The following is a 23780-nucleotide window of genomic DNA, read 5'->3' on the forward strand; positions in this document are numbered from 1 at the left end:
TGCACTGCAGCCAACTCTCTAGAGACTCACACCTTGCAGGCTCATGCTGAAGTGAGAAGGCAAGTGCTGGAGGCTCCCCCCATCACACACATTCTTGGTCTGCTTTTTGATCCACAGTTTCTAGTATTGGAACTTCATGTGTCCTCTGTTCCTGCAGGGTACATGTAACAGGAAATAGCTATAACAGCTGGAGCATATACTCAGAGTAATGTCACTGCATCCCATATCATCTAAGAGCTAACTTGATTCCTCTTTTCCAGTATGCTTTCAAGATATAGAAAAGAAGCTATTGATTGTATCATCCCATTTCCTACTGCCTCAGTCAACTATGTACCAATAGTTGTATTTCATACTTTTACAAATATATATATGTGTGTGTGTGTATGTTTATATTTATATATATATATATGGCATTTGATAAGCAACAGGAATATAGTTGGGTTTTCTATAGGTTTGGAGTTGCTCATAATTGTGCATTAAATTCAGGACAGGCTCTAAGCACAATTCTAGCGTTCCAAACTAACACTGATGGCTTCCTTTTCTTTCAAGTTTTTTTAGTCACATGGGAAACTTGCTCTTAAATGAGATGACTGTTTGCAGAGCTCTAATAAAAATATCCCAAAAAGTAAAATGGAAAGGCCACAGGCTAGAGTATTCTCTTTTTAATTCTGCTTAAGCTTATGAATGTGCTAATGTCAGCACATCCTGGTAAGTAGTAGGTGATGAATTCAGGGACTCTTAGAAGATGTTTTCTTATTTGTTCAAGTTGGACATGAGAGGAAGGACAGAGAAATATTAAGAAAGGACAGACTTTTAAGAAGAGGCTGGGCACCTGGGTGGGAAAGTGAAGTCAAATGGATACGAAGATGGGGGCCCAGTATCTCTCTGCTGCTTTGAAGTCTCTTGTCCTTAAGGTTTGGGAAGTAGGGGGAAAAAGAGAATGAATTAAAAATTTTAACAACTTTATTGAAATGTAATTTATATGTCACAAAGTTTACTCATTTGCAGGGTACAACTCAGCGATTTTTAAAGTATTTACAAGTTGTTGGATCACCATAATCTAATTTTTAAACAGTTTCATCATACTAAAAAGAAACTTTGTACTCATTAGCATCACTCCCCGGTTCCCTCCGCCAATTTTATTCAATGCCCCATCTCTTGACAAGCATTATTCAAATTTCTGTCTCAGCAGATTTATTTATTTTGGACATTTTACCTAAATGAAATCATCTAATTACATACATCTTTTATGTCTGGCTTCCTTTACTGAGCACAATGTTTTCTAGGTTCTTATACATTGCAGCATGTATCAGTAGTTCATGCCTTTTTTTTTACAAGTTAGTAACATTCCACTATAGGGCTGTATAAAGCTACCTCACAGGGCATTCATGAAGATCACAGAAGGTAATTAAGTGGTCTGTCAACTGTAAAGTACTTCACCAATGCAAAAGATCTGTGTCATTAACCTATAAACATCACTGAGAGCACTTCCCTAAGAGTAACAAGGTGACATTACATGGAATTTCATAGACATGGTGACAGCAAGGCAGAGGTTTCCAGAAAGCCTCTACCTAGGACTTACCTATGATAGAAAGGAAAAATAGGAATACATTCCAAAATACAGGCCAATTAAAGGTTTGAGGGCCATTAACATATGGTATTATTCCCAGTGAGTGTCTTAAGAGCAAAATGGTATGCCTGTGGATGCTTGTTACTAAAGATGAATTTGAAATTTACATTTTAGAATGTAATGCTATACTGAGAAGGCACTTTTTAGAACTGACCTCTTCTTGTCAAATCAACTCCTTTTACCAAATGTATCAGTTCACTGAGTTATTAGCAAGAGCGTAAGTGGGAGAAAATGAAAGGAAAATGAACACATTCAGAAGCCTATACAATACAGTTTGTTTCTTGTGGGGATTTTTTTTTTTTTTTGGCAAAGTGAGGAATTCCAATTATGATTTTGGGTGAGGACTGTAGGAAAGAGGAAGTCTGGTTGCCCATTGGAAGAGATGGGTAGGAGTAAACATGGAGTCCTGAAGGGAATACGCCATCTCACAGGTACCTGTGTGTGCTGGAGAGTAGGGAGGAATGGCAAGGATGGGAACTCTGAGGAAGTGAGGGCAAGATAAACAGATGTGTTAGGGTCAGACAGTCAGTCAGTACCAAGGATAGGACTGACACCCAGGTCCTGATTCCCAGATCCAGGAAAACCTGTTTCCCAGGAAAGAGTCCACTTGGGTTGGCTGTCATAAATAGACGGCATCAGCATTTATGGACACTTTAATGTGCAAAAATACTTTAGGATGTCTAACTTGTTTTCAGTAATTTTATGGATAAAAATTGTTACTAAAATTTTATTGGTAATGATAATTTTTTAAATCAATTCAGTTTTACTGCCCTTCAGTAATAAATCCATAACTTACTTCCTTTGCCTATATGCCTCCTGAATCACTGTCACTGAATCAACTGTACTCCCACACATGAAATGTCCAATGCCCTTGGGGCTCACACAGCCCCTGAGCCTAAGTCTACCCAGCACTTGTTAGACTGCATTTTATATCATGTCATTTAGTGGAATGGCTCTCCAACTTTTGAGAGTTACCAGAAGGCAGGGATTTCAACCTTGTTCACCTCTTTTTCTCAGTGCCTAGCACAGCCCTGGTGCTCAGCTGGTCTGCAACATATGAGGAGAGGAGAAGGCAATGGAAAAGCACACTAACCTCTGCACTCATTTGATCTGCTCATTTTTTTCCTTGAACTTCCTTTTTCTATTCAATTCTATTTGCTGGTATTCCCTGAAACAATCATTGTAGTTGCCTTGTCTTCTTTCCCTTCTGCCAGTGACAAAGCTTGAAGGCCGAGGGTAGATACAGAAAAGAGGGTAATTAGCAGTAGCTCTGGACATATTCTCCAATGGTACCATCTTAAACAGGTTTTTGTTTGCTTTTATGCTGGCATGACTGTCGATAAAATCTAATGAAAAGAAGTTAGAGAAAGAGGGTAAAATCAAGAGTTGGTCTACTCAACACTCACTTCAAACAGCAGGATCAGACAAGGCAGTCAGTTCTTTACGTGCTTGTTTTCTACCATGACCACCACAACAGAATTTGGCTACTTTCTAATGGCTGTCATTAATTTATTTGAAAAATATTTATTATATGTCTTTTATGCGTCAGGCACTAAAGATGCAGTGAAGGGGATATGCAAAGGCCCTGAGGAATATGAAGGTAAGACTAGCTCTTCCAAGAGGTTAGAGAGGTAAGGAGAAAGCATCCAAGATGAAGCTAGAGATGCCAGAGCCAGAGCCTACAAACCCTTTTGGGCTAAATGAAGGCCTTTATCCTTAGAGCAATGAGTGCAAAACATGAGAGGATTTATGATTTTATAACATCACACAGTCACTCAGTCACATGAGAGCTTGGCGTCACAAAGGATGCTGCTTTAGGAAGAGGTCTGATTCCTGCTGTAAGGCCTATAAACACTGTGCTTTCATTTGCAGAGAATCGTGACTGTCACAAGTCTGGCATGCACAGGAGAACATATGGCTTCTCTCTGGAAAAAGTCCTGCATGCATCAAATCCCAAATTTGCTAATGAAAACATCCTGTTCTCTAAGTAGGCTTAGAGAACAACACACACACATATATGTTTTGTTGCTGTTGTTCTTTTGTTTGGGTTTTGGTTCCCCTCCCTACACAGTACATGAAAACCCACAGTAGGACTTAATTTTCTGAAACCTTAAAAGAAATTTTCCAATGAATTATTTTATAGTTTCCTAGAAACTGTGTTTCTCTTGAGTGAATTACCATCTACTCTTACATAATACTTCCTAACTTAGAGTATGTATCAGCATGTCATTTAAAGCTTAGGAGATTATCTTTAGCAAAGCATAAGGCCTTAGATACCACACGACTGCTAGAAGAGAACGTTATATTGTAAAGTACAAAAAAAAATGGTGAGAAAGTATGTTTCAATTTAATTGCTATGGTGCATCCTCTCTACTAGTTAAATGCAGGCATCTCTCTTTTATTCTCATAATGAATTAATTCCACTCAAACAGGTATGATGAACAAGCCTAGATAGAAATTGGATTTTAAGCACCACAAGAAACAGATTCCCAAAGAAAAATTAAAAATCAAAGAGTAAGAGTAGTTCCACAGAGAAATCCAGCACTCAAACTCCAAAAGGTAAACACCCATATAAAAGCCACTGGGCCTTTAAAAAGCTAAACTTTTTGCCCATTGTTATGGATAGTTTTAAATAAATAAAATGTAACAAATATAATTTAAACTCCTTTTATGCTCCATGCCCTCAAGACATTGCTGTCCTTCCCAATGACAGTTTTGCTCTTTTACAGCCCAAGTGGCTGTCTTCAATTGGAGATCCCAAAGCAGTAGCTGGGACATGGGTAAAGAGGCAGTGGTCCTGCCAAGCAGAGCGGGGGAGTGGGTGGGACAGAGAAATGCAAGGCCAAGAGCATGTTCTGAGCTGGAGTCAGGCAATGTGGCTTGATCCTGAAGGATCCCTGTGAGGAACCATGCAGAACGCCCCTCAGTATTGCTCCCTGGAGGAACAGGAAGCTTAGGCAATCATCTGACTCCCATTGGGTGAAGGCTGGCTGCGGGTGCTTTAACTGATATGTCAGATAAATGCAGGAAAAGATGATAATTCCATGACTTAGGAGAAACTTCTAGGGCATACAGGCTGGAGGTGGGATGCTGGACCTGTCCACCTGGGCTAGGCTGAGGGGATGTGAATCTCCACACACACACAGAGTATGTATGTATATGTATATATATATATATATATATATATATATATATATATATATGCAGGAACCAGTAAAATTTTTAGTAAAGTGGCAAATAGAAATAGTTAGCACTTAAAGATCAGTGCTATAGACTGAATATTCATGTCCCCTGCCTCAAATTCATGTTGAAATCCTAACCTCACCATGTAGTTAGTGTAAGAAGGTGGGGCCTTAGGGAGGCGATTAGATTGTAAAGATGGAGCCCTCACGAATTGGATTAGTGCCCTATAAAAGAAACACCTGAGTGTTCCTTTGCCCCTTCCATCATGCAGGGACACAGCAAGAAGATAAGTTCTATAAACCAGAAAGAAAATCCTCACCAGACAGACATCAAATCTTGGGCTTCCAGCCTCTAGAACTGTGAGAAATAAATTTTTGCTGTGTTTAAGCCACCCAATCCATGGCATTTTGTTATGGCAGCCCAATGGGCTACAGAAATCAGATGTCTTCTATGACACACATTTTTTTTTTTTAATCAAAGCATTCTTCTTTTATAGAGCAAATTTTCTTTCAGAATTCAAAGCTTCCCTTGGAGATCTGACCTGTTACGGAGAAAAGTCATAGCTGCTTCTCCCTCCCTCTCTTTTTTGTATTTACAACACTTTGAAAACATAAACATCCTTCTCAGCTTGTGAGCCGTTCAAACACAGGCCAACAGTCAGATTTGGTCCACAAGCCACAGTTTGCTGACACCTGTGGTAGAGTATCCATTAACAACATAAAGACATATTTTTCCTTTTTGACATATATAAATGGTATCTTACTATACTTATCCTATAATTTGTTATACATGAAACTTATACAATATGCTATATGTAAACTATTCATTTTAACTGCTGTACTATGTCCTACTGTAAGAATATATCAAAATTCATTTACAGATTTCCTTAGTGATATAGGTTTGGGTTGTTTTATGTTTTTCACTATTATAAACAACTCAGCAACAAGCATCCCTCTGTGAGTGCCTCCTGCTACACCAAAAAGAGTTTTCTTTCAGATAAAAGCCTCGAAGTAATATTACTGTCATAAGGTATGTGAGTACATGAATTTTCAACTTGGTTACTCTCCAAAGTAGTTATATCAATTTGCAGCCCAACCTGTAATGTAGCAAAATTCCCATTTCTCCACATCCTCAATATTGTTTCTCAGGTTTCTTAATTTTTGCAAATATGATGGTTATTAATTTATATCATTAATTTCCATATTCCTGATTACTTTGAAGTTGCATATCCTTTCATACTAATTGATCTTCTGTGATTCTTACTCTATAAAATGTACACCATGCATCTATTTTTTGTTGCTAGTGATGACTCTATTACAGGGTTGTCTCTCCTTACTCAGGTTATGTAGTGGTTATTCATACCCCTTTTATTTTTAAAAGTTCTGGCTGGCTGTTATTGGGTTGAGTATGAGAGTCTAGACCTATTTCCACACTCAGCAAGTCTCAAAGTACTGAAGTCCCCATTACATGTATCACTCCCTTTGTGTAAAAATAAGCATATCACTTAAAAAGTATTGTATCCATCCATTCATTCATCCACACACTCATTCAAAGATATTTATTGAGAACTTGTTATGAACTGGCATTCATAGTACTAACAACCAGGAACATAAAGATATAAGAAGGCATAAACTAATGAGCATACTCAACTACAGTGAAGGATTAGTTATCAGATGAGCTAAAGTCATTTAGCTTGGAGCATAGAAAAATAAAAAAAGAGGATGTGTTGAGAACTCTACTCTGGGTCGATATAGCCAAGAACATGAGGGTTCCATCTCTTCCCAGCAGCTAATCTAGGGATACGGCTTCATGTGAGAGGGACCAGCTGCTAGTGCCTCCCATTCCTCCACCCCTAGCCCACCCACTGCAGAAATACAGATTTAGGTGAGTGCTGCTAAGACAGTTACATCTCCACTCCTCCATTCAGTTCCCATTTGTAGGGCAGAGCTCTGCTTCAAGAGCAATAGGTTGAGAATAATGGGGGCCCAATTACCCCAGTTTTAGCTCACTCCTAAAAATCAGAGATTGCACACTGAGAGAAGCAAGCTAAAAAAGCCACCCAGTACCTGCTTGTAGAGAAGAGATGTCCCTCTGGGAGAAGCAGGATACTGCTTCTGCCCAAAGCCCTGCCGCAGTGGTACAGATGTTCTGCTCAGGAGGAAAGGCAGGCCCTAATGACAGAGAGTTCCACCACACTGTCTGAAGTCAAACATTATTTATGCTTAAGGGCATTGTCAAAAACCATGGAGATTCTGATGACAGGGAATTAATTACATGGGGACTAGTAGCTTCATAGTATTAGTAGAACAAAGTGAACCAGCCATAAATTCAATAGTGAGCACCTGAGAGACACCCAAGAAGAGTCCTCCTGAGATCACACACATTCCTGAGGGTCCAGAAGGTTGAGAACATACCCAAGTCTGCACCATCTCAGGAGTAACCATAGTGGAACATAGAGCAGACATAAAAAAAGAAAATTCCCCAAGTTCTACACAGATCCAACAACTAATGTGTAAGCCTTACTGACTGAAGGGACTAAAGCACAACCTTTCACCAATATGGCTGAGCAATAAGCTACTCTAACCTAGCAAGAAGTCAGACTTAATAAAAGTACATTCATCCCTTAGGGTTTTTTCCAGTGCTGCACCCATTCATGAGAGACTGGAGGAAGGGCCTCTGAACTACCAGACTTAAAGCAGGAGGAAACTTTGAATTCCCTGAACTGTGCAGTCTCCAAGCTATACACACATTCAACTGGGTAAGACAGCTTAAACACAAATTTTGATCAATAAATTATGTATGCAGGGGGTACCTGGTTGGTTCAATCAGTAGAGCATGTGCTCTTGACCTCAGGGTCATGAGTTCAAGGCCCACACTGTGCATGAACCCTATTTAAAATAACTAAATAAAATCATGTACATAAACCCAAGGAAAGCCCCTAGAAAGCTAGGCCAAAAGATGAAAACAAGAGGAACAAATCTGAGCAGGTGAGTCATAGGGTATATAATGTGGAGAAAGTAGACATTACAGAATTAGCCCATTATTAAACAGATAAATAAGTAACTAAACAAACAACAACTTCAACAAACTCTCTCCAAAGGGGGAGGGGTCATTGAGAGATACTGTAATATATTACCCAAAATGTGCAGTTTTCCACAAAAAATTATGCAAAATAAAAGAATAGAAAAGTATGATCCATTCACAAAAGGAAAAAAAAAAAACAGGCAATAGAAACTTACAGAGGCCCAGAAGTTGGAATTAACAGAGACTTGAAAGCAGCCTTTATAAATATATTCAAATTAAAGGAAACCATACTTATAGAAGTGAAGGAAGCTACAATGTCTCATCAAAAAGAGAGTATCAATAAAAAGATACATTTTGAAAAAGAATCAAATGGACATTTGGAGTAAAAAAACAAAATGGTAGCTGAAATGAAGAATTCACAAGAGTAGCTAAGCAGTGGATTTTAACTGGCAGAAGGAAAAATCCGCAAACTTAATAAGAGATGCACAGAGGCTACACAATCCAAAGGACAGAAGGAAAAAAAGAATAATCAACACAACAACCAAAAAAACTCCACCATCTCAGAAAGGTGTGATACTATTAAGTGTGCAACAGTCATGATGAAAATACCAGGAGAAGAGAGAGACAGGAACAGAAGCTTCCTGAGTCTGATGAAAAACATTAAACAACCCTTCTAAGAAACTCAATGAACTGCAAGTAAGGTAAATGCAAAAGAACCATATTCCGGGGCATCGCCAATGGCTCAGCAGTTTAGCACCACCTTTGTCCCAGGGCGTGATTCTGGGGACCCGGGATCGAAGAAAAAGGAAGGAAGGAAGGAAGGAAGGAAGGAAGGAAGGAAGGAAGGAAGGAAGGAAGGAAGGAAGGAAAGAAAAAGAAAAGAAAAGAAAAGAAAAGAAAAGAAAAGAAAAGAAAAGGAAAGAAAGAAAGAAAGAAAGAAAGAAAGAAAGAAAGAAAGGAAAGAAAGGAAAGAAAGAAAAGAAAAGAAAAGAAAAGAAAAAAGAAAAGAAAGGAAGAAAGGAAGGAAGGAAGGAAGGAAGGAAGGAAGGAAGGAAGGAAGAAAGAAAGAAAGAAAGAAAGAAAGAAAGAAAGAAAGAAAGAAAGAAAGAAAGAAAGAAAGAAAGAAAGAAAGAAAGAAAGAAAGAAAGAAAAAGAAAGAAAGCCATATTCCAACTAATCAAAATGTTGAACACCAAGTAAATTGTTCAATAAGAGAAAAACAACTTACTTAATGGAACCACAATAAGATTAACAACTTACTTGTCATCAAAAACAATGGGAGCCAGAGTGCTGAGAGAAAAATCTGGAAAAGATATGTACATTTTGATTGTGGAAAGAGAAAGACACCCCAAAACATATTTGAAAACAGTCTTCATAGGCATTAGGAATCCTCAGGCAAATCAAGGAACAAAGTCTAAGAGTTACCACAGCAAAATAATGCTGAGAGAAAATATGAAGGAAAATACGATCTCAGTTGTTAAAAGATTTTAACTGGAAAGTTGCCTTTTTATTGAATGTAAATACAGAAAATCTCTCATGTACATGGTTTGAATGTTTATGAGAAGTCAACGGCTCTTTCTTTTCAACAGTTTGTTGAGATACGTTTCTCAATCAGAGCTGTTACTGAGCCATTTGTATTTAAGTTGAGGTTTGAAAGATATATAGAATCATTTATTAATTTTCAGAAAGGATTCACTAAATTATTAACAGCATATAAACGTGAGCCATGTGGGTGATACTGAAGGTAAAAGTAATGTGAGATCAATTACATAAGACAACCTCAAAATTTATTCATTCATTCTTTTTAATAAACATTTTATTTATGTATTTATTTAGAGAGAGACCATGAGCAGGGAGAGGGGCAGAGAGAAAGGGAGAAAGACTCTTAAGCAGGCTTCACAGCCAGCACAGAGCCCGATATGAGACTTAATCCCACAACCCTGAGGTCACCCAAGCCAAAACCAAGAGCTGGATGCTTAACCCTCTGAGCCACCCAGGCACCTCTATCCACATTTTCTATTGGAAATATATGATTTAAAGGTTTGTAAAAAATAGTGGGTGCAGTCAGAAGAAATGCTATTAAAGCTCCCTAAACACTGATTATTGGTGCTACAAAAGAAGATGACAAAGATATAAGGTGAGAATTTGAAGATACATTATAAAAACCTTGGTACAGAAATAACACACATGAAATCCACAAAGACCATTTATTTATACCACTGTAATATGCTTGCTTTGGCTCTCAGTAAACATTGTATTTTACTGTCTTCTGAGGAAAAACTGCCAATTGCTCAAGAATGCAGACTAAGAAAGCTCAAAAAATAGAAGATTTTCATGATCAGGACTGGGGCAGATGAGGTCTTGGGTTAACTTAAACAGAGGAAGTATGGAAAGCCACACTTCCTAGGTTCTAATCCTCCAACTTCCTAATTATGTCAGGAAGTCTACAGATTTTACTTCCAAGGGACCATGGGTAGAGAGGGAGTGAATCCTTAGCTATTATTATAAGTGTTCTACATGCATCTTAGGCTATATTACATTTGACTGGGATTAAGAGTGTCACTAAGAACACTATGCAGACTATCACTTCCTAAGAACTATGTTTTCCTCCAAAAGGGTCAGAAAATATGGCCCATCTGAAGCAGAGCATTTAAAAATAACTACCAATGGGGGCACCTGGGTGACTCAATTGGCTAAGTGTCTGCCTTCAGTTCAGGTCAAGATCCCAGGGTGCTGGGATAGAGCCCCACATCAGGCTCTCTGCTCAACAGGGAGTCTGCTTTTCCTTCTCCCTCTGCAGCTCCCCCTACTTGTGCTCTCTTGCTCATGCACTCTCTCTCTCTCTCTCTCTAATAAATAAAACCTTTATAAATTTTAAAAACTACAATGAAGTATTTTCCAGTACTTTTTCTAGTTGCTGCCTCTACTGTTATCCTCCATTGATATATTCACTGCAACAATGATAAATACATCAGAGAAACATCAATGCAGAAAAGTCTGCTAACTTTTGGACTGCTGTTCACCATCCTGATTCAAGAGACCTTCAATCTTTTTATTGTAGATTTTTAACACAGGTAGAAATCTGCTTTGTCTTTTTCTCACTTAAGTCTGAATTATGGTTTAGTGATTTGAAATATCCTTTATATTGTGGTGTTTGGGGTCCATGCCCTCCAGAGTGGTTATAAAGATTAAGTTAACTAAAAGGCATTTTGAACAGTGCCTAACACTCGGTGAGTGCTTTAAGTGTTCGTTATGATTTTAATAGGTTTTACTTGATTATATATATTACTGTAATCATTGTATTGTTAATGCAAGGTGCTAAGAAATCATCTGTGACCACACAGGTAAGATGCCTGAGCATTACTTTTGACGTCACTGCTCTAATTCACAGTCTTCATTTTCCTATTGGTAGTCAAACCATAAATGCATACTGAGGAACAAGGATGTATGAGCATATGTGAAAATACGCTTTTTTCCTTACATCAGCTAAAATAGGACTAGGAAATTTAAGAGACACTTTCCCAAGAAACTAAGGAACAGACAACAGACTGGTTAAATAAAATGTGGTATCTTCATTTAATGGAGCACACAGCTACTTAAAATAATGGAAAAGATATTCATTACATGTTGTGAAGTGAAAATATGTCAGGCTTAAAACATATGATCCTATGTAAAAATATACATATAGAAAATCTAGAAGAGAAAACTAAGCCTTCAAAATATCAAAACTATCTCTGGTGGGAGAATTATGAATTATTTATTTTTTTCCTTCTATTTGTTTATGCTTTTCATAAGGAATGCATATTGCTTTCATAATCCTAAAAGAAACCCTGAACTAATTAAGTTCCATGAAGCCACTGAATGAGACCACTTCAATGAGAATTTCCTAAGTCAGATAAGGGATTGAGTGGGTCTGTATTTAGGGGCCAAAATCCAGGTCGTCATTCTAACCAAACTGCCAATCTCAGAGGCTGAACAAAGACGCAGAACCCAACCAAATTAGCAAGAAAGAAAGTGCTAGAAGCCTCATAAAGGAGTGGCCACTGCAGCCTGACACACACACCTTCATTTTGTTACCAGCCTAATCTTCTAATAAAACTTCCCACCTCTGATTTGCCACAGTTATTCACTGAACAACACATTGCCATTCAATCTCATCAAAATGTTTCTTCTTGAAGACAACCTAATGATTAATAGAGCAAACATTAACTGTATATACTGTATATACACCAAAACACATTTTGGTGGCTTACCTATGAAGGAGTCATGGTACAAGTGGACATCATGGCTCATAAATTTAGAACTAAAGTTTGGATCACTGAACATCTTTAATTCCTCAGGCTATGTGGCTTTTTAAAACATAAAACTTAGAAAACTGAGTATTACCTTTATTTCTCACATTTTTTCATATTTTAGGTGAAAAACACCTAAGGACACCAAAAAAAAAAATGCTAGAAAGTAAATTTGCCTGATTTGTATTCTCCCCATTTCAAAGAGTCAAGAGATCATGCAATTAATTCATTTTCAGGTTAATCTCTTTGTTGTGTCATGTCTTGGTACCAAGGTAATATCTTTTGTGAGAAGAGATGATACTAAAATTATAATTTTAAAACCAAGCAGAATCAATTAAAGCATCTTTCATTCTACTGATAAATTACAAATCCATGTCTACTTTGTCAGCGATGATTTTGTTTGGGCAACTATAACTTTATAAATAGGATATTTAATGTATCAATGTACAATGTATCAAAGATATATGGGAGTTTCTGTAACTAAGTAATATAAAAAAATTCTATATATCAAAAATACATGCAATGTATAGCTTATTAGCTTAGGTGGGACAAGAAATGAAGTGCAGAAAAGATTCTTCACATAGTATTATACTTTAAATGTTATAAGCACAAGGCGTTCAACTTTCCAATGCACCGAGGAAGGTATGTGTCTGATTCCAGAAGCTTAACTTTATATTCCAGATAAGATCTTGTTCTCTCTTCATATTTATAATTTGCCCTAAATTTGGCAGATCATGAAAACACTAATTGGATACAGGTCTGGAAACAGTTCCTACTATCTAGAAAAAGTTAACTCACATATACAATGCTATGAACTTTAAAGTTTAGAATCTTATATTTAGTTAGCTTAGCCACTTTGGAAAGTAAGTAACATTCAGCATATTTAACATTAAGTCAGGTCAGGACAAAGTAATATTTGCTGTGACTATGGGAAGGTACTTGTTCTCCATTAGTTTTCTCAAAAGCCCTGAAAAATAAGTAGATTGTATTATCTAGATTATACTCAGGAGGTTTAAAAGTAACCTACCCAAAGTCCTATAGCTACTCTGACTAAACCAGAATACACAGGTATCTTCAGGCTATACCGAAGATTCTTTGAGAACAAAAACTGTCTAACTCATCTTTTTACTTCTCAGGATATATAAATTCATGATAATGAGTAGACCCCCAAAGGTGGTAGAGTCAAGGATGGAAGAACAAATATAGCGTCAGAAACAAGACAAGGATAGGGCATCTGGGTGGCTCAGTGGGTTAAATGTCTGCCTTTACCTCTGGTCATGATCCCAGGGTCCTGGGACTGAGATCCCAATTGGGCTCCCAGTCGGGCTCCCTGATCAACAGAGAATCTGCTTCTTCTCTCTCCCTCTGCCCCTCCCCTCTGCTTATGCTCTCACTCTTCCTCTTTCTCTCATATAAATAAATAACCTTAAAAAAGAAAAAAAAAAGGGGCAAGACAAGAAGATGTGCTGCCCTCATATCACGAACTCACTCCCCCACCAATGTTTCTCAAAGCAGGTCCCACCTGTACTAGATTTTCCAAAAACTAACTTCGAATACAACTATGTCTCAGCAACACCCACCAAATGGCTAAATTAGAATATCTGGAGGTGGGGTCTTGGGAATCTGCATTTTTAACATTCTTCTCAAGTCCAAGAAATGCTGCCACACTGTGTATCCTCTCAAACCCCAACCTCAGCAGCATTAATATAGTTCTTCCTCTTACTCACACTGTTGGCAATGTGATAAGATACTTGAAAAAATGAGGAGAAGCTCTAACACCCTGTGAGGGAGGCACAGAGTAACCTACTGCTATAGAATCACGATATCTGAATTTTGCCAACACTTTCTTCTGCAAGTGGCTTTCTGTTTCTCCATATGTTAAGTGCTGAAGTATTAACATTGCCATCTAGAGTTCTGAAGTGTGAAACAATAAAGCGGTGGGGATTACAGTGCCCCTAGCTTACAAGATCTGAATTCACAAAAAAAGTTCACTGGGTACAGCTGTCTTTTATAAGAGTTGAGCCCAAATAACCTGTAGTAGCAGGAGAAAAACTGAACTTACTGGCATGGTTTACCTCCTGTGGGCACCATCATATATCAAAACTCTTTAATTATGTGGAACCCAGGGATTTCAAACAGAACTTTAAAACTGAAAGGTCAGAGACATAACAAACTTCAGAAAAAAAATGGGGACACATCAGCTATTGATACATCTTTGCCTACTGCTAATAATGATAATGCCAGACACATTTATAGTCCTTTCTAGAGTACAGCCCACACCTTGAGTATCTTAATTAACTTGATCTTCTCTAAAATCCTAGGCCAGGCCCAGCATACCCTGCACACTTATATTTATAGGCACTTTTATTTCTGTGTTGCCTAATTTGAATTCCCTTCCCCCACTGCATTTCTGGAAGGCAGACACAGTATATACCCTTCTGCATCCTTAGCATGTGGCATGGTATCTGACTCATTAAAGAAGGCCCTCACAGACACAGGAATCCTTTTTTTCTTTTTTTTTTTTTTAACACAAATACCACATTCTAGAAATGAGACAACTGAGGTTGACAAAAATCAAGAGATATTTATCCTGGGGAGATGACTGGGGAAAGAAGCAAGCAAGAAGTCCTCAAACAGGAGTAAGACTATTGTGTGGAAAAGGAATTAGACTAATTTCACATGACATCATCAGACAAATTTAGATGGAGGTTAGGAGACAGATTCCAGCTCATATTCAAAAGAAGTTTCTAACCATGAAAACCACCTAAAATAGAAAATGTATTCCTCAAAAAAGAGAGTGACCCAACATGTGAAAGAGAGATTGTACAAAAAGGGTTTTAAGCATCAGTTAGAGGATCAACCCCCAAAACCTATAAAGTTCCATCCAACTAGGCACACTCCAACAGCTTACACAGAGTAGTTATGGACAGAAAGAGGATGAGACCCTCAGCCTTTTATTACTACACCCACTGGATTCCTCTGAAGATCATTTAGCTCATAGGTTCTGACAATTCAAAAAGCATCCCATCAGACTTTAATTCCAGAGCAAGATGTATTAAGGAGAGCTGATTTATTCTCCTGTCTGAAATTAACCAACCAACCATATATACATATGTATGCATGTATGTATGTGTGATGCATGTAAGGAACAACAGTTTTTAAGACTGGGCATCAGGAAATGAAAGACAGGGATGCCTGGGTGGCTCAGCGGTTGAGTGTCTGTCTGCCTTTGGCTCGGGGTGTGATCTTGGGGTCCCAAGGTCGAGTCCTGCATTGGGCTTCCTGCATGGAGCTTGCTTCTCCCTCTGCCTGTGTCTCTGCCTCTCTCTCTCTCTCTGTCTCTCATGAATGAATAAATGAAATCTTTAAAAAAAATGGAAATGAAAGTCATACATCCCTCACTGGTAGGAAACATGCGAGACAGGCCCAATAGCTATCTTCCCTTGTTGCCTTGAGATCACAATGCAAAGAGGGAGCACACAAGTAAAACTTCAGAGATCAGTCTCTGAGGATAGACCAAGATGGCTAGAATTTATAAGACAGAGTATCTGAGTGGAAAGAACTGCACAGATGCAAGGAGAGAGAATACCTCACAGATCTGCAGAGAGTCCTCTTAACTAGTTAGCAGAATTCTGATCAACACATGCATGTGAGTAAACTAACCAAGAGTATGAAAAGATCTATCCAAGGAGATTAGAGGGAAGAGCACCCAACATTCACACAAAGCCACAAAGCCAGGAATATGCCTGGTGAGACTAGTCTCACCAGACATATTGGAAAACCATAATTGACCCACAGTGTAGTATGCAGGCCGAGTGATTCATCTCATAGTATGAGGTAGGGTGCTTTAGTTATAGACTAAACAGTGCACTGCTCCTCCTCAGCAAATCTTAATGGCAATACCAAAAAGGATTAAACGATTTCTATGTAATTTAGCTACATCTCAGAGTTAACTTAAGGAATTCTTACAGAATATAAAAGTATTCAGCACTCAATATGGTAAAATTCACAATGTCATACAACCAAAGATTATCAGGCATGCAAAGAAGCAAAAATAAAAAAAAATAAAAAACATAATGAGAAAAACCAATCAATTAAATCAAACCCAAAACTCACAGATGATAAAATGAATTGACAAAGACATTGAAACAATTATAACTATATTCCATATGCTCAAAAGTTAAATAAAGACATATATATGCAAATCAAACACCTAGTGACAAAAACTATAATGTCTGAGATGAAAAATTAACAATAGGAGATATTGCAGGGAAAAATTAATGGAATTAAAAACATAGCAATTGAAAGTATCCAAAAATTAAACACAGAAAAAAAAATGAATCTAAAAAGCCAAAGAAAAAAGAGCATTAATGAGCTGTATGACAACTTCGAGTGTTAAGTTCACAAAGTTGAAGCTGATTTTAGTTCATGAAGGAGAGGAGAGTTTGTGGATGGCAGAAAAAAGATGTGAAGAATGGCTTGAATTTTTCTAAACTTTAGGAAAACTATAAACCGATAAATCCAAGAAGTTCAATGAAACTTAAATACAAGAAAATACAGAAAACTGGGCCACAGTAAATCATAATCGAATTGCTCAAAACAACTAATCAAGAAATCTTAAAAGAGGGAAAAAAAAGCCATGTGACATACAGAGGATTAAAGGAATAAAACTTCTGAATGACAGCATAAACAATAGAAAACAAAAAGACTGTAGAGCAACATCTTTAAAGTACTAATAGAAAAAAACTGTCAACCAAAAATTCTATATCCAATGAAAAAAATTTTCTAAAGGAAAGACAATATAAAGATATTTTCAGATATATGAAAACTGAAATAATTTATTACCACAAGAACCACACTAGAAGAAATGTTAAAGAAAGTTCAGGTAAAAACAAAATGATACAGATACTAATCTGAGTCTATACAAAAAAAATGAAGAGCACAGAAAATGCTACATGGTTAAATATATGATTTTTCCTTATTAAAATGTATTTAAAAGATAATAGTTTAAACAAAAATAATAACTATGTACTATGGGGATTATAATAGAATTAAAAGTAAAAGATATGACAATAATAACATAAGTCCAAGATAGGAAGAAAGAAGTATATTACTATCAGGTGCTTATACTATACATAAAGTAGCAAATAGCACTTAAAGGTAGACCATGGTAAGTTAAATATGGATATGGTACACCTAAAGCAACCACAAAAATAACAAAACAAACATATATGGCCAATAAAACATGGAAGATAAATTCGAACCATAAAAATAATGGAAAATAGGTAGGAAAAAAGGAAAAGAGAAGAAAGGACAGATGGAACAAACAGAAAGTAGCAAGATGATATATTTAAATCTGAAGATGTCAATAAACACATTAAATGTAAATAGTCTAAACATCTCCAATTAAAGGTATAGATTGTCAGATGGGATGAAAGAGTAAAGCACAACAATACTTGTTTACAAGAAAAATATTTTAAACATAAGTACACTAATAAATTAAAAGTAAAAGGACAAAAAAAGATACACATGGTAACACAAGTCAAGAAGATACACCATGGTAACACAAAATGGTATCTCAGATATTAGAGAATATAGATTTCAGAGCAAAGAGTATTGCCAGGGACAAAGAAGGTTATTTCATAGTAATAAAGGCATCAGTTAACCAAGAGGCTGCAATAAACCTAATATTTATGCCTCAATATTAGATCCTCAGATGAAGAAAGCAAAAATACATATAAAAAAAGTAGAAACTGATAAATCCAAAATTATAGTTGGAGATTTCAGTACCCCTTTCTCAGTAATTAGAATAGGTAGACAGAACATCACTAGGTGTACAGATTTTGACTACTCTATAATCAACCTGGCCTGGTTAATGTGTATAGACTCCACCCAATAACAACAAAACACATTCTTCTGAAGTACAGATGAAATATGTAGCAAGACAAACAATACTGTCATAAACAAAGTCTCAGTACATTTAAAATGACTGAAGTCATTCAAAGTATGTATTCTAACCACAACAGAATTAAATTAGAAATCAGTAACAGAACGATCTCTGGAAAATCCCCCAAATATGTATAAATAAATATTTCACTTCTAAATAATCACTTGGTTAATAAAGACATCCCAGAGAAATTAGAAAGTATTTTGAACTGAATGACAATATGACATATCAAAATTTGTAGGACAGCACTAACAAGATATTTAAGGAAAAATTTATAGCACTAAACAACTGAATTAGAAAAAAAGGTCTCTCTCAATGTCTTTGGACTCCTCTTAAACTACAAGAAAAGCAAATTAAACTCAAAGTAAGCAGAAGAAAGAAAATAGTAAAGCCCAAAGCAAAAATCAACAAAATAAAGGACTGAAAAAAACAATAGAGAAAAGTCAATAAAATCAGTTGACCCTCTGAAAAGATCAATAAAACTGATAAACTTTTAGGCAGGCTTATCAGGTAAAGAAGAAAGATGATACAGATCACTAATTTAGGAATGAGAGTTAATATAACTATAGATTCTACAACTTTTAAAGGAATAATAAGTGAAGTTTATCCCAGGAACCTAGGTTTAGATCAACATCTCAAAAATCAATCACGATATTAAGAAACTAAAAAGGGGAAATCATGGTCAGCTCAATAGATGCCAAAAAAATCATTTGACAACATCCAGGATCTACTTCTCATAGAAACTCTCAGGAAAAACTATGAATATAAAGAATGCCTTCAAAATGAAAAAGGGTATCTATCAGTAATATTGTACTCAATGGCAAAAAACTGAATGCTTCCTCCACCATGATCAGGAACAAAGAATGTTCACAAGGATGTTGACACTTACCATTTCTACTCAACACTATAACAGAGGTTACCAGTCAATGAGATATTTATTATTATACAGTAAAGCCAGAAAAGGAAATAAAAAGAATCGAAACTAAGAAGAAAACAGATGACACAATTGTGTAAAAAATCCAATATAATCTACAAAAAGAAAACAAAACAAAAAACACTAGCACTAATAAGTGACTTTAGCAAGCTATTGTAGGCTATAAGGTGAATATATAAAAATTAATTGTTTTTAGATACTACCAATGAACAATCAAAAGTTGAAATAAAAACACCACTTAAAATGGCATCAAAGGGGCACCTGGATGGCTCAATCGTTTAAGCATCTGCTTTTGGCTCCAGTCATGATCCCAGGTCCTGGGATACAGCCCTGCGTCATTGGGCTCCCTGCTCAGCGGGAGTTTGCTTCTCCCTCTGTCCTTTCCTGCTGCTCATGCTCTCCCTCTGTCTCAAATAAGTAAATAAAATCTTAAAAAAAATAAATACGATGGCATCAAAAATGTAAAATATTTGGAGACAAATCTGACAAAAGCTGTAAAAGACCTGCACACTGAAAACTGTTAACATTGCTAAGAAAATATTTAAAAGATCGATATAGAGAGATACACTTCATTCATGGATCAGAGAACTCAATGTTGTTAAGATCTTGATTTCCTCAAGTTGATCTACAGATTCAATATAATTCCATTCAAAATCTTGGCAGTCTTTTCATGTATGTATAGAAATTGCCAAACAGATCCTAAAATCCATACAGAAACATGAAGCACATAAACAATCAAAACAACTTAGAAAAAGAACAAAGTTGGAGAGCTAACATTATCTGTAAATGGGTTTTCTTCCTTTTTTTTTCAGATCTACTTCTCAGATTAAGATTTCAGGTACGGTGAGAGCACCTGAAATCCACTCCCAGCAAATTTTCTGTATTCGATATAGTATTAACCATAGTCATCCTGTGGTAGGCTAGCTCTCTACACTTACTCATCCTGCATAACTGCAACTTTGCACCCTTTGACCAACTTCTCCCCATGACTGCCACCTCCTTGTGCCTGGGAACCACCATTCTGTTCTCTGCTACTATGGATTTGACTTTTAAAGATTCCACATAATTGAGATCCTGCAAACTTTTTCTTTCTTTGTCTAGCTTATTCACTCAGCATAATATCATCTAGGTTCATTCACGTTGTTGGAAATGACAGGATCTCCTTTTTAAAGGCCAGAAAATACTCTACTGTATATATAAACCACAAAGACTTACTGTAAAACTATAGTAATCATGACAGTTTGGTATTTGCATCATGATAGATAAAGATCAACAGAATTAGAGTTCAGAAATCAGTCCAGATGTATAGGAAAAACTTTTTTTTTTTTTTTTAACAGAGGTTAAGAGACAATTCACTGATGAAAAGATAGTTTAAAATCAATGATGCTAGAACAACTGGATATCCATATACAAAAAAATACCAAAAAACTTCAGTCTATGCATTCAACCATATACAAAAATTAATGCAAACCTGGTCATAGATCTAATACTTAAACTATAAAACCTCTGAAAGCCGACAGGACAAAATCTCTGTAACCTTGATGAAGATTATATGGCAAATATTTTTTAGATATGACACCAGAAGCACAAATCATAAAAGAAAAAAATTGATGAGTTAGATTTTCATTGAAATTAAAACTTCTGCTCTTCTAAAAAACCCTGTTATTAATATGAAAAGTCAAATTCTGGACGGGAAAAAAGCACATATCTAATCAAGAACTTCATAAACAATTTTCAAAACTCAGTAACAAACAGCCCAATAAGAAAAATGGGCAAAATATTTGCACATATACATCATCACGGAAAATACAGAAATGGCAAATAAACACATTCAAAGATGTTCAGCATCATTTGTCATTAGAGAAATACAAATTAAAAGCACAGCAAACCTATTAGATGCAAACCAATTAAAAACCCTGCCACACCAAGTGTTGGTAAGGATGTGGACAACAGGAATTTTTACACTGCTACTGGAACATATAATGGAATAAACACCTTGTAAAACTCTTTGGTAATTTCCTCCAAACACATATCTACTATGTGATCCAGCCATCCTTCTCCTAGATTACCTAAGAGAAAAGAAAAAAAGTGGACAGAAACATATATTCAACAAAGTCATTTGTGACCTCAGAAACAAGTTACGTCTCGTAGTTTTACCCCACCAAACCCATCTTAGAACTACTGCTTTTCCCTTAAAAAAATATTTTGAGTATGGAACCCAGTTTGGTATGCTTAAGATTTTTTTATTATTTGATTACAGACACAATTTCTCTTCTTTACTATTTATTTCCCAAATTCTGAGCTGTCTCAGTTTGGTATATGTGTGTCTCAGTATTCTTTGAGTAAAACTGAAAAATGCCAGCTGTGATAACGATATGTCATAGTGTGAGGAATAGAAAATAGAAGAATGAAGAATGAAACTAAGGAACAAGAATGCGCTTCTTTTTGGTGGCTAAGTAAAACCACTGTCATTAAAGCAGCTAAAGGCAACATGTTTTAAGTAGGATATATCACTGATTCAGCTCTAAAAAAGCATTAATATAAATAAAGTTTTTGTTCTCTTCCAGCTGTATCTTGTCTAAGTGTGAACACTGTGTTTTAATGATAATATATAACCATAAGATTTTTTAAAAAATTATTCGCTACTGCTTATACCTGCAGATATGTGATGCGACTACTACTTTATTTTGACAGTATTACTTTATACAATGGAATCCAATCCTTTTGAATAAACATGATTTATATTATTCTCCTGTGTGAGATAAATAATAAATTTCAGTGAGATAAATAACAAATACATTTTTAAAACAAAAAAAACCCATGATTTTTCCATAGAAAAGCTTATAGATGAATATTCATAGCAGCTTTATATGTAATAGTCCCAAACAGGAAGCAACCCAATTATCCATCAACAGGTGCATATGAATAAACAACCTGTGGTATATCCATACAATAGAATATACTTGACAGTATAAAGAAATAAACTATTCATACAAATAAAACTTGGATGTATCTCAAAGTAATCATGCTGAAATGAAAAAAAAAGTCAGACAAAAAAGGAATATATACTGTATAATTCCATTTATAGAAAACTCTAGAAAATACAAACTAATTTATGGTAAGAGAAAGAATATTAGTGGTTGCCTGCGGAGACAGAGTCAGGAGTGGAAGGGAGAGATTTTAAGGGTGGTTGAAATATACATAAAAACTTACAAACTGTACACTTTAAAGTACAACTACTTTATATAAACTATACTTCAATAAAGCTGTTAAAAATAAGACATTCCATTAAAGGAAGCAAGGTGAGTGTGCCATATTCACAAGTTGTTGCTTCAAATTACTACTACTAGCAGTAGTAGTAACAGCAGCAGCAGCACTAGCAGCACCAACAGCAGCTAATGTTTACTGAGGAGTTATTGTGCATCAGGTATCCTTTGAAGCACTTCACATAAATTAACTCACTTACTACTAAGGACTACCATTGTTCTACGAAGTAGGTATCATTATACTTCTCAAATGATGACTGGGTTACTCTACCTAGCATAATGTCCTCAAGGCTCATGCATGTTATAGCATGTATTAAAATTTCCTTCCTTTTTAAGACTGAAAAATATTCAATGTTTATTACATTTTATCTGTTCGTCTATGGATGGACATTTGGGTTGTTTCCGCCTTTTCTTTTTAAAGATTTTATTTATTTATTCATAAGAGACAGAAAGAGAAAAGCAGAGACACAGGCAGAGGCAGAAGCAGCTCCATGCAGGGAGCCTGATGTGGCACTCGATCCCAGGACTCCAGGATCACACCCTGGGCCAAAGGCAGGCTACCGCTGAGCCACCGAGGGATCCCTGTTTCCACCTTTTGGCTATTGTGATTATATTGCCGTGAACATGGGTGTACAAGTACCTCTTTAAGTTCTTGCTTTCAGTTCTTTTGGGTATATATCAAGAAATGGAATTGCAGGATCACATGGTAATTCATGCTTAGTATTTTGAGAAATACCCTTACCCTCTCATTCCTGTATTGTAGTCCACAAACTGAACTTCCTAGAAGGTAAATCTGACCCATATCACTCCTGGGCTTAAGATTCCTTACTAGTTCCTTAACTGACTTTAGATTAAATTCAGATTCCTCAAAACAAAACATTTTTCCCAAAAAATTCCACTCCTATCCAGAATCCCCCTCTCCAGAGAATCTTACTCCTTCCAAAGCACCTTGTCTATACAGAGCCTCTATTAGCACTCTCCTTACTCTATCCTTAATGGTTTATGTTTCTATGTCCCTCATGAGGTTGCAAACCACCTAGTAACAAGATTTGTTTTATTCCTGTGTCCCCAATATTCCACCGTAATGCACAGAACATAGTAGATACTTATTTGTTAAATGAATAAATGCCAGCTTAGCTGTCCAAAGAATAAAAATATTGCTATATTGTTAAGCAAAGTAAAAGAGGAAACAGAATATAGGTTAAATGTGTGTGCATTACACATACAGGTTAAGTGAACATACACATACATATATATGTAATGACAAAACCTCTTTTTCACATGTAGTGTGTGGTCATTCATATGTTAGTTTCCATTTTCAGTCTTAAGCTCCTTATGATGCACTCAGGCCCCCACCCACCCACCAAGCAGAATGAAGGAAAAGAGGCCAATGATACAAAGCCCACCTGCATGTCAGATACAGTAACAGAAATAGGATAATATCTGGGGCATCTCTCTCCCTGAATATCTGTTCATGTATTGGGCCTCTGCCTCTGGTTTTATG

At 36.3% G+C, this 23780-nt stretch overlaps 1 protein-coding gene across 5 annotated transcripts in view; it reads right to left on the minus strand.

Moving 5' to 3' along the window:
• The window catches only part of SH3GL2 (SH3 domain containing GRB2 like 2, endophilin A1), a 198565-nt gene that overhangs the window by 60838 nt on the left and 113947 nt on the right, over positions 1-23780 (minus strand). The window contains exon 1 of one of the 5 annotated variants that reach the window (XM_072728200.1): positions 21006-21056. The exons of 3 other annotated variants lie outside the window; for them this stretch is intronic. In XM_072728200.1, the coding sequence (XP_072584301.1) occupies positions 21006-21041 (36 nt within the window). In that variant the 5' untranslated portion in view covers positions 21042-21056. Of the gene's footprint in view, positions 1-2723; positions 2853-21005; positions 21057-23780 lie in introns of those variants that run through there. One more of the 5 variants, XM_072728202.1, reaches the window with a different exon arrangement.

Source organism: Vulpes vulpes, chromosome 12, assembly GCF_048418805.1.
Source record: "Vulpes vulpes isolate BD-2025 chromosome 12, VulVul3, whole genome shotgun sequence".
Classification (NCBI taxonomy): domain Eukaryota; kingdom Metazoa; phylum Chordata; class Mammalia; order Carnivora; family Canidae; genus Vulpes; species Vulpes vulpes.